Consider the following 16,522-nt stretch of genomic DNA (forward strand, 5'->3'; position numbering starts at 1 on the left):
AGTAAATGTTATTCAACAGCTAGTACAAAGTCTGCGAACCACTAATAACTCATTTTAAATGATCGAGTGCTTCCGTAATTTCTTTGAAACTTCTCAAGTTTTTCTAAAGCTACCAAGTTCTATTTCACTGTTGAAACTTATATGTATCAATGTTCGTTCTTGCTACTATTTGAATTCCTCGTACACACTCATTTGCATTTACTTACAAAAAGTGTACACTTTTTGTTAGAATATGTTAAATTCATTAACGTTATCTAATACGAACGTATACCCAACTATGGAACCATGTATTGCAAATTATTCGAAACTACCCACTTTATCAACGCTTATCGGGAAAAAATAATTCACCAAATCGAACGTTCTTGAAATTCGTTAATATTTATAGAAAAGCTATTTGCACCCATGCTGCGCCAAAATAGTTCCAGAAGTTCGCACTGATAGTAGAATGTTCATTTTCCTCGACACAAAACTGCAGTGTCAGCCAACTTACGTACGTCGGTATATTGTCTAAATGAGAGTTGAACACGGTTTAACTGAGTGATTCGCAGAAGAATCACGCTGGGTGGAGTCGCGATGCGTCCCGCATCGTGATCGTATTATATTCCCCGTTCCAGTTTTGATGTTATCTCACCTTATCAGCGTGAATAAGTGCCTTCACAATAATAACGCTGACTCTTTCAAGTTTTGTGAAGCGTTGACAGTCTTAAGCTACTGCGCAATCGTCGTCGCGATAACAAGAAATGAGAATTACTATAGCACCGAGAGTTCAGTGTAGACACGATCAACGTTCTATTGGTATTGCGGAAATTCTGTTGAGCTGTATTCTCATCCGGTGCCGGAAAAATCGGCGCGGGCAGGAACACCCGAAGTGGTCGCTGAATGCTGAGGGATCAGCCGCGTTGCAGACCTAGGGAGCTAGGACCGGACTATCCTGTGGGATCAAATGAAAATATTATTACTGTGAGAGAAATAGTTTCGTGGACATGGCAACTCCAACGGTTCTAGCCACGTTTGCGGTCCTCAAGGACCACGTGAAATTGAAGGTTACTCAGGATAGCGTGGCCATTGACAACTTCGGTAATAACCAGGATCGAGATCGATCCGAAAGCTATTTTTCACGTTCTCGAGCGACACAATGATTTATTATTCCGTCGTGATCAGTTTTCAAGCTGCACTACAGAGCCACGTTCCTACTTCTGCTGAGTGGCTGCATCCTCGTGACGTCTAGACAATTCATCGGGGAACATATCAGGTAGAGAAACGAGCTTTTCAAAAGCCCGAACGAACGCGACAAAATGCGACAAAACGCTACCTATACTGCTTATTAGACCGTGGATAGTTATGTGCAATGTTTGTGATGGCACGAACATTTTTGGGATTTGAACAGAGAACCACTTGCTTATTTTAAAGAGTATTAATGAATTATCTTTATTGGTATTTGCTGTAATATATTCCGCAGTCTAATAATGTTTCACTCATTGTTTACGAAGTTTTCACGTCGATATCGAACAGAGAATAATTGTGTTGCCTGAGCTATGAGAAACAAATGGGTCACTTATACACGTGTATATCTACGTTAGATTTGAAACTAGAAAAAATTTAAATATGTAAGTATACAGCCGAGTAAGGTGAATGTTGGCATGTAAACAAATTCTCGGTTAACGTCATCTTCAAGGCCATTCACAGATTAATGACATTCTTGGAATAGTAATATATATTCGTAATACTAAAACGTTATGTAGTTACTGTGACAAAATTTTTCAGGGAAAATAGAAAACAAATGAGAAATTGTTTCATAATAAGCAAAAATAGATTGCATTTATTTGCTTGAATAAAATTGGACAGTTTTATAACACATATTGTAAAGTATAATAGACGATGCAATATAATAAATAATACAACGTTTTAAAGAATCGTATTTTATAAAAAATATCATTTTTATATGTTTCATAAGAATCAAGTTTTATTACTGAATTGGATTTGTACTTTTAAAAAATTCTCTGGTATTTAATTTACTATTTGAGTTCAAAAGACAAACGACAAAATGGCTAGTTTAGAAAACAAGAAATGATAGAGTAGTGAAATAAAGAACTCTCCTCTTAAATAAAGTACACATGATCACTGTATATATAGTTGACGTTAAAACAGATTTGATAGTATACAATTCCATGATTCGTAAGTGATTGAACCTCGACCTGGAACTTTAACAGCACTCGTATAACATACATATGTTGATAATAAAATGCTATTATTTTAATTGATTCTCTCGGAGTTCAACAGCATTCATGTTATCAAATATCGTTGTTTTGATGATACTTGCAATACCATGTAATAAAAGAAATATTAATGAGCTAATTTTAATATGTTTGTGCAGTTGATTACTTTATTTCTAAACGTGGACGTAATCGTTCCAAGTCAATGAAGGATATACATATGCAAAGAACGAGCGTGCACAATTTTTTTACTTTTCAAAAGTTTAAAGAACTTAGAATAGTTATTAGTAATTCTATTGCAAGTACCTCAGGCTATTTTTGGAATGTAAGAAACACGTTGTCGAGTTGAGAAACTATTGCATAATATTTGTAAAATGGAGATCGGCAGTCGGTCGTCTGTAATTTTTTTTTTACAGAAAAGATACGGCATGTATGCTTCAATATGGAATTGCATATCTAAAATCATATAATCTTAGTTGAGAAGAAATTAGTTAATTATGAAGATATCTTTTTGTCACATGCTTTGTACACTATTTTACTTAAAATATTAAGTTATTTTTATGTGTTTTTTCATTTTCTGTTAATTCTATTATCAAAATGCAACTCATCGTAAAAATAAGATTTTTGTACAAAAATAACCAATCCAGATTTGACTATTAATAGATTTAAATTAACGCTTGATTTTGTTTATCTCAATATTTATTTCTATGGTATGAGTGAAAGAAAATTTAGAACAAAATCTTTGAAATATGGAAAAAGTTTCGTTCACAAAAAACTTAACAAGTAGTAGAAAATTACTAACATTAGCAAAAACGATGATATTTAATATCGGTGATTATATCAACAAAGTAACATATTTATTTTCATTACACACCACTGACACAGTTTCATAACATAATAGATAAGTGAAATTTTAAAATTATCTCGTTTTACAGAATGTTTGTAAAAATTATAACTAGCAATCCATCAAACGCTCGAATGCTTATCAGCAATAGTTTGCATATTTAAGTACAATTAACACCATTGATAATATAAACTCGTTGTATTTTCACATTTCTGCGATACGAATACATTTATCCTCTATTGTGTATGTATCATGCTAATAAATGAACGTAGATAGATTAACTTCGCTTTCTGGATGATTCAGTTTATCTGTAGAAGCTAAATCATATAGAACCATTACATTCATTGCTTTTTCTTTTGCTGGTTAAGATGCATCAGCAGTGCCGGAGTAGAGGAAAAAGTGATCAACACTTTCTGTTTCTTCACATCAACGTACACCGTGGTAAATACTAGAGTTACTAGACGGAACGAATATAGTGACTCGTGTTTGCTATAATTCTTGCATGTTGGGTATCCACGGTGCAGAAATGAATGAACTGCACCGTAAAATGTTTGCAAATTTAAAAGTAAACTTAAAAAGAAAAGCAGATAGAATCTACTCGTTAATCTTGTTTCCCGAGAAACGGAACATTTTCCTGTAACTAAACTCTAGGATATTATACTGTTCTAATTTTTATAAAAAATTTGAAATAAGTCACTCTAATTGCTCGGTAGTTTGTGTTAATATTGGGACAGCGAAACAATTAAAAGTACAGTTTCTGCTGTACGTGCATGTCAAATGTAAAAGACAAAAGAAAAATATTCGAGAAATTTTGTAAGAAATTCAAAGGAATTATGAAGACACAGGCGTGTCAATTGGTCAATACAGTTTTTAAGCAGAGAAGTTTTGGTACGAGTCATTGTTCTGTGACGAAACAATAGTTAATCTTTACCGCCTACTATTATTACCAAAGTATCATAACTAATTAATTTATGCTTAGAATAGCGGTTGAGAAGCTTCCGTTTGCCAAATAGATATATTTCAACATGGAACTTTGCAATGCTAAGGAAAGTGGGTGTGAAATCATTCTGATATGATTCATTCTGTGATAATGGCTTAAACATCTATTACGAATGACTGATATTAATAATCGGCATTCGATGTACCGAATTGCAATTTCTACTGTACTTATTATCTTTCATGAACAATGCTTTTGAATTATTTATACGTTTATGTGATTGAAGATCTATTTGTTGAAAATAATGAATTAAAGAGTATATCACGCAATTGAAAAAAGTTTTATCTTTTAAATGGTTAGAGTTAGAACAAGATATTATACTAAATGGTGTTATGTGTTCTTATGCTTGATACATCTGTAAAATACAATTCCACTTTTCTTAAATGCAACCCCACATTTGTCATTCGGTTAATTAATGGAGTTATTTAATCTTTATACAAAATGATTAATATATTCATTTTGTTTCTTTATTATTTTAGATATTATTACAGTTGAAACTTTACCAAATTTTTTGCTTAAAAAGCTGAATTGACATGTTTATATCTAATCTTTATTACATAATTATTATGTAATATATTATAAATAACTATGCTAATATAAATATATATTAATTTAATATTAATATAACGCTGCAGGAAGGAAAACTTATCCCAACATTTATTTCGTTTAACTGTGAGTCAGAATAAATTGCTTAAATCATTGTCATCATTTATGTGACAATAAAATTAATTTATGGAAGTAATAGGTTTATGAAAAATGACAGAATATGGTCTTCGAATGCATGGAAATGTGTAGAAAAAGTAGGTCTACAAACTAATAAGTGTAGAAAAATTTATAAACTATGTAAAGTAGTATTAGATAAGAACTAGATTATGAATGCAAATTTGATACACTAGTGCTAAAGGTCAAGTCATATTTTATTAGAACGGGTCGGCACTTAGAATATATTGTTAACAGGTTGAGTCCACACAAAATTCACGTAACTTTCCGTTTACGACAGAACACGTTGCAGTATTTATTACGTACGTATAAAATGTACCCTGCAATTTTTCTGAAGTAACAAACATATTTATTAGCAGCATTAACAAGAAAAGTACATTAAACGCTGTGAAACGAAGCATATACTTCATACTTGAAAAACATGTAATTAAATGTTTAAGTTCCGGAAAACTTATTTCTATTCGAGAATTAGCAAAGTTGTTTTAATATTTCACAGATATGGAAACAGAATTCTTAATCTTCCACCGGCAACATGGTTTTTCGCCAACATGGCCTGCAATATGAGCCTTTTATGGTCAGGCTTGAGTTTTCATTGTTCTGAGTTCCGTAAAAATTTTAAAAAATTCCAAGATACTTATTATAATCTCTAATTTAATATACAAATGACACTTAGTCAAATCTTCATATTATTTTGCAATAAGAATTAAAAATCGTGGTGAAGCAATGAAGAAATGAGAATTTCAGGAAAGCTTTAATGGTCACTATAATTTATTATGATATAATTTAATTATAATTATTTTGTAATCTACGTTAAATAATTTCATTATAATTTAATTATATTGCCAACAGAGGATTAAGTAATAACATACACATTGAAAAATTGTAAAAAAATCGATTGTTGTAACTTGAAATCTATTTATTTCAAATCTATATATTTGAAATTTATTCATTTGCTTTCTTCTAATTATTTATATATATTTTTATTATTGCATGCTTAGAAATGAAAAAATAAAATGATCGCACTAGTAACAACTTTTTCGTCTGAGTATATGCAAGGACCAGTGGCACTCAAACGGTTAAACTTTGCATTACAAGCAGAAACGTGTACAACAAAATAAATTATCTTATATGTTTCTGAAACTATTATAACAAATCCATAACGAATATATGTATAATTGGGTTACATATTACCATTCTTATTCAAGACAATCAGTTTCAAAACTATACAGTAATTGCATATATTCCGCAGTAATAATAATGTTTCATCCATTATTTACAAAGTTTTGACGTCGATATCGAACAAAGTAATAAATAATATCATAACAGAATACCAAATAATAGAATAAAAAATAATAAAGAATACCCACTATACTTAAATAGCGTCCATAAAGTCAAAATATTCGTTCCATCGAGAATACACTATATAACTACTTATCCGGAAGAGACAAAATGAATTTTCCAGGAGAAACATATGAACACGACAGCGGTCGAGTTGGGCGTAGCATCACATCCTGGAGTAGGTCCAGCCACCAAAGATGATCCCGTCGTGCACCATGCCTATTATCAGTGGGTGCCTTTTGTTCTGTTCTTTCAAGCGATCCTCTTTTACGTACCTCACTACCTGTGGCGGATAGTTGAAGGTCAGTCTCTTTAAATTTGCTACTAACAACATTCATGTTACCACGTTGATATGTTTATTACTACTAGTAATTTATTAGACACTAAAATTTCATTGTTAGTCGCATTAACACTAATATAGCGTGAGATTAAGTGATCGGATTTCAAGTTCTGCGTTTTCTTTCATTCATTTAACTTTGTATCAATCCTTATATTGTCCGATTAATCAGAAACAGAAGAAAAGACAAAAATTGGAAATAAAGTTTCCACTAAGAAAAATGTGTCAAATAGTTTATCTTTATTTTGTAGCCAGTTATTTGACTACGGCAGGAAAAGTACAGGTGCGGTTAGTGTCAAATATTGGTTTTATGATTAAGATGTGTAACGGAGTAAATAATATTACTGTTAATGGCACATTTTGACGCAAGTGTTCAATAACTGTAATTAATTTTTACTAAAACTGGAGAAGATTCTTTTATTAAAAGTTATACTTGAATGTTTTTAGATATTAACGGTGTATACGTACTTATAGCACCGGAAGGTTCGATAAATTTCATTCATTAGTGTTAAATATATGGGAAACGTTAAAAATAATCGACAAGATACATTCTGAAATCAATATTAGATAAGGATGACTTATACATCAATTTAATATATTTTTTCCAATCATATTAATAAACTTTCTGACGTTAAGTGATCAAGTTATCGACGTGAAATACGACGATGTGATTTTCTGTATAAATCGGTAATAAATACTAACCACTTAACGAAAGCTCAATGTCTCAATATTAACATTTACATATTTGAAATTCTTATATTAAAACATTTAACGCAAAAAACCGATTACATTTTCAGTAAATAAATCAGAACAAAGGATTTGTTACTTGGGTAGTCTTACTCATTTATGACAGTGATGTATTATAGTGAAATCTAGTTATTGCAGTTGCTGATAATGTCATTAATCAGGCATTGTTGTCATAATCAGTTGTTTCCAAGATACTGTACTTATGTCGAATTAGTTAAAACTGATCTGCCTTTTATAATTGAACTTCAACCACTGTTATCAATATCGATACTATTGAAAACAGAAGATAAGAATTCTTAACGAATTCGTACTAAATGGATCTTCGAAATTTATTTTTAACTGAAGTTTACGTTTTATCTTTCCCATAAGTGCATGATAATCATGCTTAGAAAATTGATTGTTGCGGTGAATAGGAATAAAGATGCATTGCATATAGGTATAAAAATGACATATAATATAAATTGTATAAATGTCATAATTGGTTATAAGAAATTAAGTTTAATAGTGACAATTTTTTATTGTTCATTTAATGTTATTAGTCATTTATTATTATTACAAATTTCATTCTCAAAAATAATTATTAATATTATTTAATACATTTTACACAAATAATCAGTTGTGATAAGATTTAGTATCTCTTAAATGCTTGGTCATTAGCAAAGCTATGTATTTATATGAAAGCGAGATTTCTCGTTTCCGGTATGTAGCATGTTAACAATATATGTGAAGGTTAACGTTATCAACATAGTGTTCTTTAACACTAGAACTACAATACTATACTAGTCATAATGATGAGTGTCAGTTTTCTTATTTCGTGATTATTGATATCTTAAGAGTGTTAAATATCTGAAATGATTTTAAAAATAAATAGTTTCACTTTAATGCTATAATCAATATATGAAGAAATCGAAGAAAATCTATTGTTACAATTGTTATAAGGATTACGTATTAATCAGATTGAACACTCGGTAGTTCTAAGGTTAAAGTAAATACACCGGTCCCTTCATTTACGCGAAGTAAATATTATATTAACGATAAAGTAATTTCATCAGGTACAGATGTGAAAGATATCATAGCACAAGGTGTTAATTATGAATATATTATTTTATTTACGAATAATGACTCGATATCGCGTAAGTAGTGTTATATTGTATCGTATAAAAAAGAGACTTATGTACAACAACGCCGCGTAAATGAAGGGGTTGGAAACAGTTATAATATAAGTTTCGATTTTTGAAACAGTTATGAAGAACCGAAATAAAATCATAACTGTTATTTGAAATATCGGTTCTATATGGATTCCATAACTGTCATTTTTAAAGGAAATGCAGGACCAAAAAATAACAGTTATAGAACCGATATATATTCTGAAAAACCAGTACCGAAACCGATACAGCTCAGAACCGATACACCGAATGACAATTAATGATGACTTCATTTCGGTTTTCATATAACAGTTTCAAACAGTTATTTTCAGAACCATTTCCCCCGTTAACCCATTCACTGCCAGGCAAATTCTGAGCGTCTCACCCAGGGCGCCAAGATCGGTAGCAAATAATCTAAACTCGTAACGCAAAGTATGAGATATCTCGTAGTCGACAGTGAATGAGTTAATTACCAAAAACTTCAACTTTCTCGCTCGTCGGTATCTCCCGTGACTTCTCGGATGTCAGGAACCGACGTTCCTGAATGAAGGATTTCTGCTGGTCCAGGTGGCCGTCTGAAGCAGTTGGTTTCTGGATTACACATGGCCTGCCTGGCCTTGAACGAAACGCCGATGTCCATTAATAAGAACGTGACCGTACCCTCGAAACAGGATAAGGACGACAAGATCCGGCAGCTCCGTGTCGCTTTCGTCAATCGTATCCACTTGAACCGACCGTGGGCGTACTACCTGGGCCTCTGCGAGGTTCTCAATTTCATTAACGTTCTGGTACAGATTTACCTGACCGACAAGTTCTTGGGCGGCGCTTTCCTCGGTCTAGGTCAGGCGCTGGCGGCAGACAGAACCAATGGACAGTCGAATGTCCTTGATGTCGTTTTTCCCAAGGTACGTGCCATGATATACGCTACTATCTAATTTCCTGGAGGAAACTGTTAGATCATCTTAAGAGCGTGCGCGCTTTTAACTCTTTGCGGACGAAGATTCGTTGAAGTGCACAAAACCCTCAGCAGATGAAGCGAAATTATAGGATAATCCTGGGTGAGACGTTTCTGCGGTTGAGACAAAACTGCCGAGCAGTTAAATTGACTTTTTGAGAATTCTCTATAGAAACTCCAAGAGTGCATCTATTGCAACTTTAATCGATTTATAATTCAGTTTGCGTGTTACTAAATCAATTTCTTTAAGAATACTTCAAAGGAACAATCGTTATCTTTTTAATAATTGCAAAAAGAAGAAATCTGGAATGCGTCATTTTGACCTTTCTGGTAGCATTAGTGTTAATATTGTCAAATATTTTCGATGTTCTTGAGCGATACACTGAGTCTTATATAGAAATCTATTTAACTATTCTTATGTATGTGTGTTAATTTACATAAATATGTTTTAATTTTGTTAGGTATCAGTAATATTTATAATGTAATAGTTCTTTTTTAAAAAGTGAGTCATCGTTTCCCGATTTATCCTATGTCGAATGTTTAAAGAATAGAAATAAAACGGACACCATGTAGCAATTTCTTGCTGTTTGAGTAATCAAATCGTTTCTCTGCGACTTGGTGTTCCAAGTATGATCTCGCCAAATTATCGACATTCGACCTCAAAAGGTTAAACCACTTCGAAGTGACAGTATTCTACTGGAAACCGACAACTCGAATCTTCAAGAGACAAACGTTTCTGCAGATCGTAAGGTAATTCGAGAAGATGACCCACTTTTTTAGAAAAAGTTGTCGCATCGTAACTGTCGTTGACACCTAACAATCAGGAGTATATTGGGTCTTCCGGAAAGTTATACTCGATAATGTCATATTAAATTTTCGAAGATAAGTCATTCTGCAAAAATTAAATCCTCAAATTACCATCATAGATGACTTTAGTAACGATGGAACTTATATTGTTCAGTAAATGTTAATAAATGTATTGAAAATGTATTACTTTCTTTTAATTCTAAAAGACACAGAACATTCCGGTAGACCTAATATTTATACAAGCAAATAGGTACACACAAGAAGAATAATTGAATAGGCCTTTGTGCAAGGTACCATTAAAAACAAATGAGATCGGGTCATCTTACACGGAATTGTCCTATTTTCGATTTCTGCATATCTTTTATAAAAAGTGTTTTGAATAAGGTTCCCCATGGCGTATTGTTGTGTTATCAGAGATATGATCAACTGTCAGTTCGAGTAAGTTGTGATTAATCGAGAAGTTGAATTGATTAAGAAATTGGGTCAAAATAAATCTGAACAGTATTACCAAGGATTAACCGTAATCTAATGTATTTAGTATACTTTTTTTTGCAAAAGATTCTGCTATTTGGCATTAAGAAATAACTGAATTGTCTAATTGTTGATTTTTCGTTTTTAATCGTGTTTTTCCGAGGAAACTATTTACAGCATGAAAGACATTAATGTAAGAGAATAAGAGAACTACAAGTGTTGATGTAGAACTTCGATACTCGACTGATGCAATTTTTGTATGATAGGATATCTCAGTTTATCAGTTAGTTGTTATTATTAGTACAGTTCCACTTTGATAGTATCGCACAATCTGAAAGAAAAGACAATGAATTGGATCGGCTGGTAGAATCAAAAGTACTTTCAGTATTGAAACGTTCGAATATAATGAAGTCAAAAATTGACAAAAAATGGTAAATGCTAGGTTGTGTTAAATGGACATCCGTACAGAATACCTTCAATTTTTACATATTTATTATCTTATGTTAATCTTCCATTTGCACGAGAATTTAGTCACAGAAAATTAAGAATGCTCTTGTAAAATAGAATAACTTTGACTATACGTTCCATCTAACAAAACAGCGATTTCCAAACTGAAAGGTGCGGACTAGAGTAAAATCGGGCGCGGAAAGTAATCATTCTGTCAATTAATTAACTTATTTTCATTGTTCGTGTTGATACGTATTTTACTATTTAAAAATGTCTGCATTATTTTATGAAATGATGGGAAAGGGGGAGCGCCAAGATTAGATTTGTTTAAAGGAGTGCGTAGTAACATACGGTTTGGAAACCACTATAATAAATTATTGTGACCGTGCAGACTGTTAACGAAAGAAATGATAGTAGCGAATAGATTAAGTACCATTACCCTATATTTTGTCCTATATTTGTTATCATTACCGATGTAAATATAAACCTACAGCAGGTCGTAAGTGACCCATCATTGACTGACCAAGTGCTTCGTTAACCTCTTTGCGGTTAACAATTTATTGAAAAAGGAGAAAAATTCTAGGCATATTCTATGTCTATGTTTGCACTAAAGTATAATTATTGGTAACAGAAGAATAATGTTTAATTTGAATTCAAAAGGACTGAGTAATATTTTTCCTTGTTAAATTCTCTGGAAAATCTTCACCACGAGTCCGACACGTTGTTATAAGGCAAGAGGTTAAAGAAACGAACGGAACATGTCTCCGGAAACATTTGAAACGTTCTGTAATCCTTTTCGTGGGCGTCCAGATGACCAAGTGCATCTTCCACAAGTACGGTCCTTCGGGGAGCATACAGCAACACGACGCCCTCTGTGTGATGGCGCTGAACATCGTGAACGAGAAGATCTACGTGTTCCTCTGGTACTGGTTCATCATTCTCGCGGTGATAACCAGTTTGGGACTGGTTTGGAGGATATTAACCATGCTGCTGCACTCTAGGTTACTACTGTTTACCGTTGATGCGTGTTTAGAAACTGTTGCCTTTCCAGAATTCCTTTTACAAAGAAACAGTCCGTTAGGCTGATAGAATAAAGACAAGCACTGAGCCTCGGTCCTCGAAAGCTGTAGCCGTGACTCGAGCCTTCAGAACCTCGAGCTCTAAAAGCTGAAGTCTTTAATATCGAAGACTCGAGTTGTCTGTTGCTATATTAACACCGCAAAGCTTGAAGTCTAGGAAATTTCAAATGCCTCGAAGATTGAACTATTTTAATATTTTCAGTTCCGTTTTAATATAGCAGCAGACTGCTCGAGTCTTCGACTGCTTTCGATTATAAAGACTCTAACTTAGAGGCTCCCGAGGCTCAGTTCGAGCTTTCGAAACTTCAAGGCCGAGTTTCGAAGATTCGAAGACTGAATCTTTATTGCACCCCAAGCCATCAAGACTCGACATTTAAGATTAAAATTTGAAGCTGCAATGATTCGACCGTTTTACAACACTCAGGCAGGTTTTCCACGTTTCTTACTAATCCTGTTCCGTCCGCAGGAGCTCGATGTTTAATAAATACGTGTTCCAAATGGCCTGCCCGGGCAAGTACAATCCGTGGAGCGTACTCACAGTCACCCACGAGTGCCACTTCGGGGACTGGTTGTTCCTCTATTATATAGCGAAGAACCTGGACAACTATGTCTTCAAGGATTTCCTGCTTCAGCTAGCGGAGGACATGCAGGCCAAGCGGCAATCTCACGCGCGCACTCTCTCCCACGAGGAGGAACCGTTGAAACCTACAGTTTAACACGTTGCAGCTATATTTTTCAATTCTAATGCAGTCCTCGATTCAACTATATCAGTGTCATAGTAACTGTTAACTATATTATATGAGTATTATATCATATAGTTACTACATTCTATAGGTACTAGACACGGGTACTACACTGTATAGTTACTATGTTATATCATATAATTGTGACATAGTTACTGTATATATTATGATATAGTATTTAGGTACTATATTATAATATATTACATAATACATGTTACTATATAGCGCTATAGTTATTACAGTAACTAATAACTAAATTTAATATAAATTTAATATATAGTAACTAAATATTATAATATATACAATAACTGTATCATAATTATATGATATGATAACTATCAAATATCAGTACAGTCTGATAAACATATTTCGTTACTTTGATTGATTGCATTATGTTACACTGTCAATTTTAGAGGTGAATAGCAGTTGGTAATTATTTTGTGGCATAATGAAGACTTTATAGCCAGAATTGCCTCTTCTACTCTATCTACATTATTACAGCGGTTAAAAAACAAAATGCCGGTATATAAATACTGGAACGTGTCAGAGCTGCATTACCTCTCATTCGCTTTCAAGATTTCCCATCCTGAACGAATGTCTAGCCAATGATAAATGCCATTAGGATAATTGTTAAATTAAACGCCACGAACTGTCTGCAATATATCAATTTTGATAGTGCATTTGCAAACAGTAAGTGCTGGACGTTTAACATAATATAGGTGGATGAGTATAATGCCTGTATGTATAACTTACAAGTTCCTGACAAACTGAAGTGATGTATTCGTATAGGAAGACAGAGGGAATGATGATTTTATAAACAATTGTTTTATAAAATATAAAATTTAGTTTTTGAAATATACGAGCAAATAAACACCGTGCGATAAGTTACTTAAAACGCATCGTCTACATTAAAAACTTTGAAATATACAAAAATTAACGTAATGACAATATTAAAGTTGAAGTGCTAAAAGTGAAAATGGTGTTGATCCATTGGACATTTTCTTTTTAAGAAGTTCGTATATTCTTCTAAGTTGGAGTAGCATTTGAAAAGTATTATGTTCGATAAATCCAACGAATAGTTTGGAAACGTTACTATAATGATAAAAACTCGGTGACTGTGGGAGGATTTAATGCGCGAGATCATCGCTACGACTTTTTGATTGACTCATAATCAGTATAATCAATTCCTCGAAGACATTGTCTTAGAACTATATCTTTCCATGAAATGCTTTATTTAAATCAAATTTATTTATTCAAAGTATTTTTTAACGCCTGAGTATACTTTATTGCAAATGAAATTTAAACAATAAACAAAATTACTAATAAAATAACTAATAAATAAAGTTTTCAGGAAACGATACTATTTTATCTGGATGTTAATCTGCAGAAAATATTAAGACCAGTAATAAAATATTCTTGAACTTTGGCTTTTTACAATTTAAAGGAGATAATTTTGTATAAATGATTCAGGCTCATAGATTATATGCATACTTTAAGATACACGTGAAAATGTTATAAAAACACAAAGAAAAACAAAGTTCTATCGGTGACTGATTATATCATTGTTTTATTCTTTCCCCTACAACTGTCCTTGACATTGTTCTTTGTGACTTAATAAAAACAACGATTTGTATAGACATTCAGAGTCTACGGGTAACTCTCATTGTCAGTTTTAAGAAATCTACGGAAATCTTGCGTCATCGTATTTCCTTGTTCTGCCGAGCAGTATCGCGCCGACATTTGCATCATGCATGTGGAATTTTTGATTAATCAGTAAGGTACGTTTGCAGTTCTACATATTCATTAACCTTTCGCATTTCCCTGATGACGTTAATAATATTTGAAAGTATCGATCTTCTATATGGAATTGACTCGATTATTTTTAAAATATAAAGGTAAATTATTTGGCAAATAAACGATGTGCTCAACATTATAAGAATTTTACATCTTTTTCATGTATTTTTAGTGAAATTTGTTGATTACCCTACATATAATGGACACATTAAAACATTCGTGTTTTTCTATTAACATTTATACACCATTTTGAATGCCCTAAACAGCTTTAAATAAAATATTTTGAATATTCAAGTCTTTTCATTAACATTCTCGGTATTCAATACAAGCTAAATTAATTAACATAATTCTGAGATATTAATTTATCATTGTTTATCAAATTGAAACGTTGATAAAGGAATAATTTCTCAACGACCATTTTACAAAGTGATTGAGAGAATCCGCAGTAATTTTTAAACGTTTGTTAGAGGAACAATATTACTTTTAGTGTTTTTGGTTTTACTAGTATCTAACATGTACCTAACAAGCCAACTAGTAACTAACATGTGGTCAATTATTAGTTTTCTCGTTTTAAAGGATGGCCAACTTCTAACGTAAGTATTGAATTTTGAAAAACGTCTATAAAATTTGGATACTATAACTATTCCAAAAAGTTCGCTTTATTATATAATATAAGAAGTTCAAACATCATTTTCACGTATGGAGCCTCTCTATTTAATAAAGGAGCAAGCGTTTACTATTATTCACACAGGAAATTTCTTTAATTGGTCAACTATTGGAGCTTTTGCCTTAGGTGTGCACAAAGTGCCGATACGTTTAGTATTAAGAAAGAAAATAATAACAGTAACGTTTCAGAAAACGCAAGTAAATTTTATTCTGTATCATTGAATTCAAATCGCGTAAATTGATATCGTCCATAAACAATACCGCGTAAATAGTGTTACAATTCTCCGTGTAAAGAGACTGCCGCGTAAATGGAGGGACGGGTGCACATCACATTTCGTGTGCGGTACACGACGCTAGTTGCTCTGCCGTTCGTCCTCTCCCTCATCCGCTGCACGTTCACTCGTGCGGACCACTCGTATGCACCGATACGCGTGTGCAGGTAACGCTATATTGAACTGACCTCTCTAGCTGCTCGACAATAGTCGGGATTATTAAATCGTTCGGAAGGTTGATTGGCTTTGCGACATGGTTTGCCCTCGAATTAGAACATTCGCTTGACTAGCTGATTCGGTCTGTGGTGTGCAGTCCTGGTTCATGTTTAACAATTTTGTTTTGCTATCTGTCGGACAGTTTGCATTAGTATTATCTTTACATGAATATATTGCAGTTGTTCGCGATTCTGTGTCAAACAGTTAACTGCGTTCGACGAGTATACACGTCATCTAAAACTCAAAATGATATTAATTCTTTCAACGATGAATTAGTCATTTGTTTTGATAAACATAATTCTTCTTCGTTTTGCTTTAGTTTTCTGTTAGAATATATTAGGTACAGTTAACAGGTCAATATGATCAAATTATCGTTCTATTTCTTGTGACAACAGGTTATATAAGCTTATGAAGCATATAAACGAAATAAATCGTAGTCTTGACTTTAAATAAATGAATAAGTCTTCTGCAAATTCGTCTTGTCCGTGTACATCAGAGTTATAGTAACATCATACGAATGTTAGGTATCAGATCTTGTAAGTATGATTTAAATACTTGTTAATTTTATGTTGAGTTGTGTCTTGAATGTGCTTTCGCCGAATGCTTCTGTACCATTAACGATACCCATACAGTAAACTCTTTGTCGGGGTACGCCACACATGTTTTTCGTAAAGGGTACAGTTACTCACAAAATTGGAGGTGCATACAGTTAAGTGAAAATTGACAGTAGA

The 16,522-nt window shown here is 32.9% G+C and overlaps 1 protein-coding gene across 1 annotated transcript; it reads left to right on the forward strand.

The window, feature by feature from the left end:
* Positions 1 to 444: 444 nt before the first annotated feature.
* On the forward strand, positions 445 to 14,400 carry Inx7 (innexin 7). Its single transcript, XM_031973093.2, has 7 exons — positions 445 to 1,077; positions 1,162 to 1,252; positions 3,426 to 3,498; positions 6,237 to 6,414; positions 8,909 to 9,246; positions 11,832 to 12,022; positions 12,567 to 14,400. Exons 1-7 carry the CDS (start codon positions 984 to 986, stop codon positions 12,814 to 12,816), a joined length of 1,215 nt encoding a protein of 404 aa, XP_031828953.1. The 5' UTR covers positions 445 to 983; the 3' UTR covers positions 12,817 to 14,400.
* Positions 14,401 to 16,522: the final 2,122 nt, after the last annotated feature.

This window comes from Nomia melanderi, chromosome 4, assembly GCF_051020985.1.
Source record: "Nomia melanderi isolate GNS246 chromosome 4, iyNomMela1, whole genome shotgun sequence".
Lineage (NCBI taxonomy): Eukaryota > Metazoa > Arthropoda > Insecta > Hymenoptera > Halictidae > Nomia > Nomia melanderi.

Bases quoted from the DNA above. Each gene is read 5' to 3' on its own strand.
- Inx7 (XM_031973093.2), top strand. From the start codon at position 984: ATGGCAACTCCAACGGTTCTAGCCACGTTTGCGGTCCTCAAGGACCAC. The intron at 1,078-1,161 runs GTAATAACCAGG...CGTCGTGATCAG, and splicing joins CGTGGCCATTGACAACTTCG to TTTTCAAGCTGCACTACAGA. The intron at 1,253-3,425 runs GTAGAGAAACGA...TTGCTGGTTAAG, and splicing joins TTCATCGGGGAACATATCAG to ATGCATCAGCAGTGCCGGAG.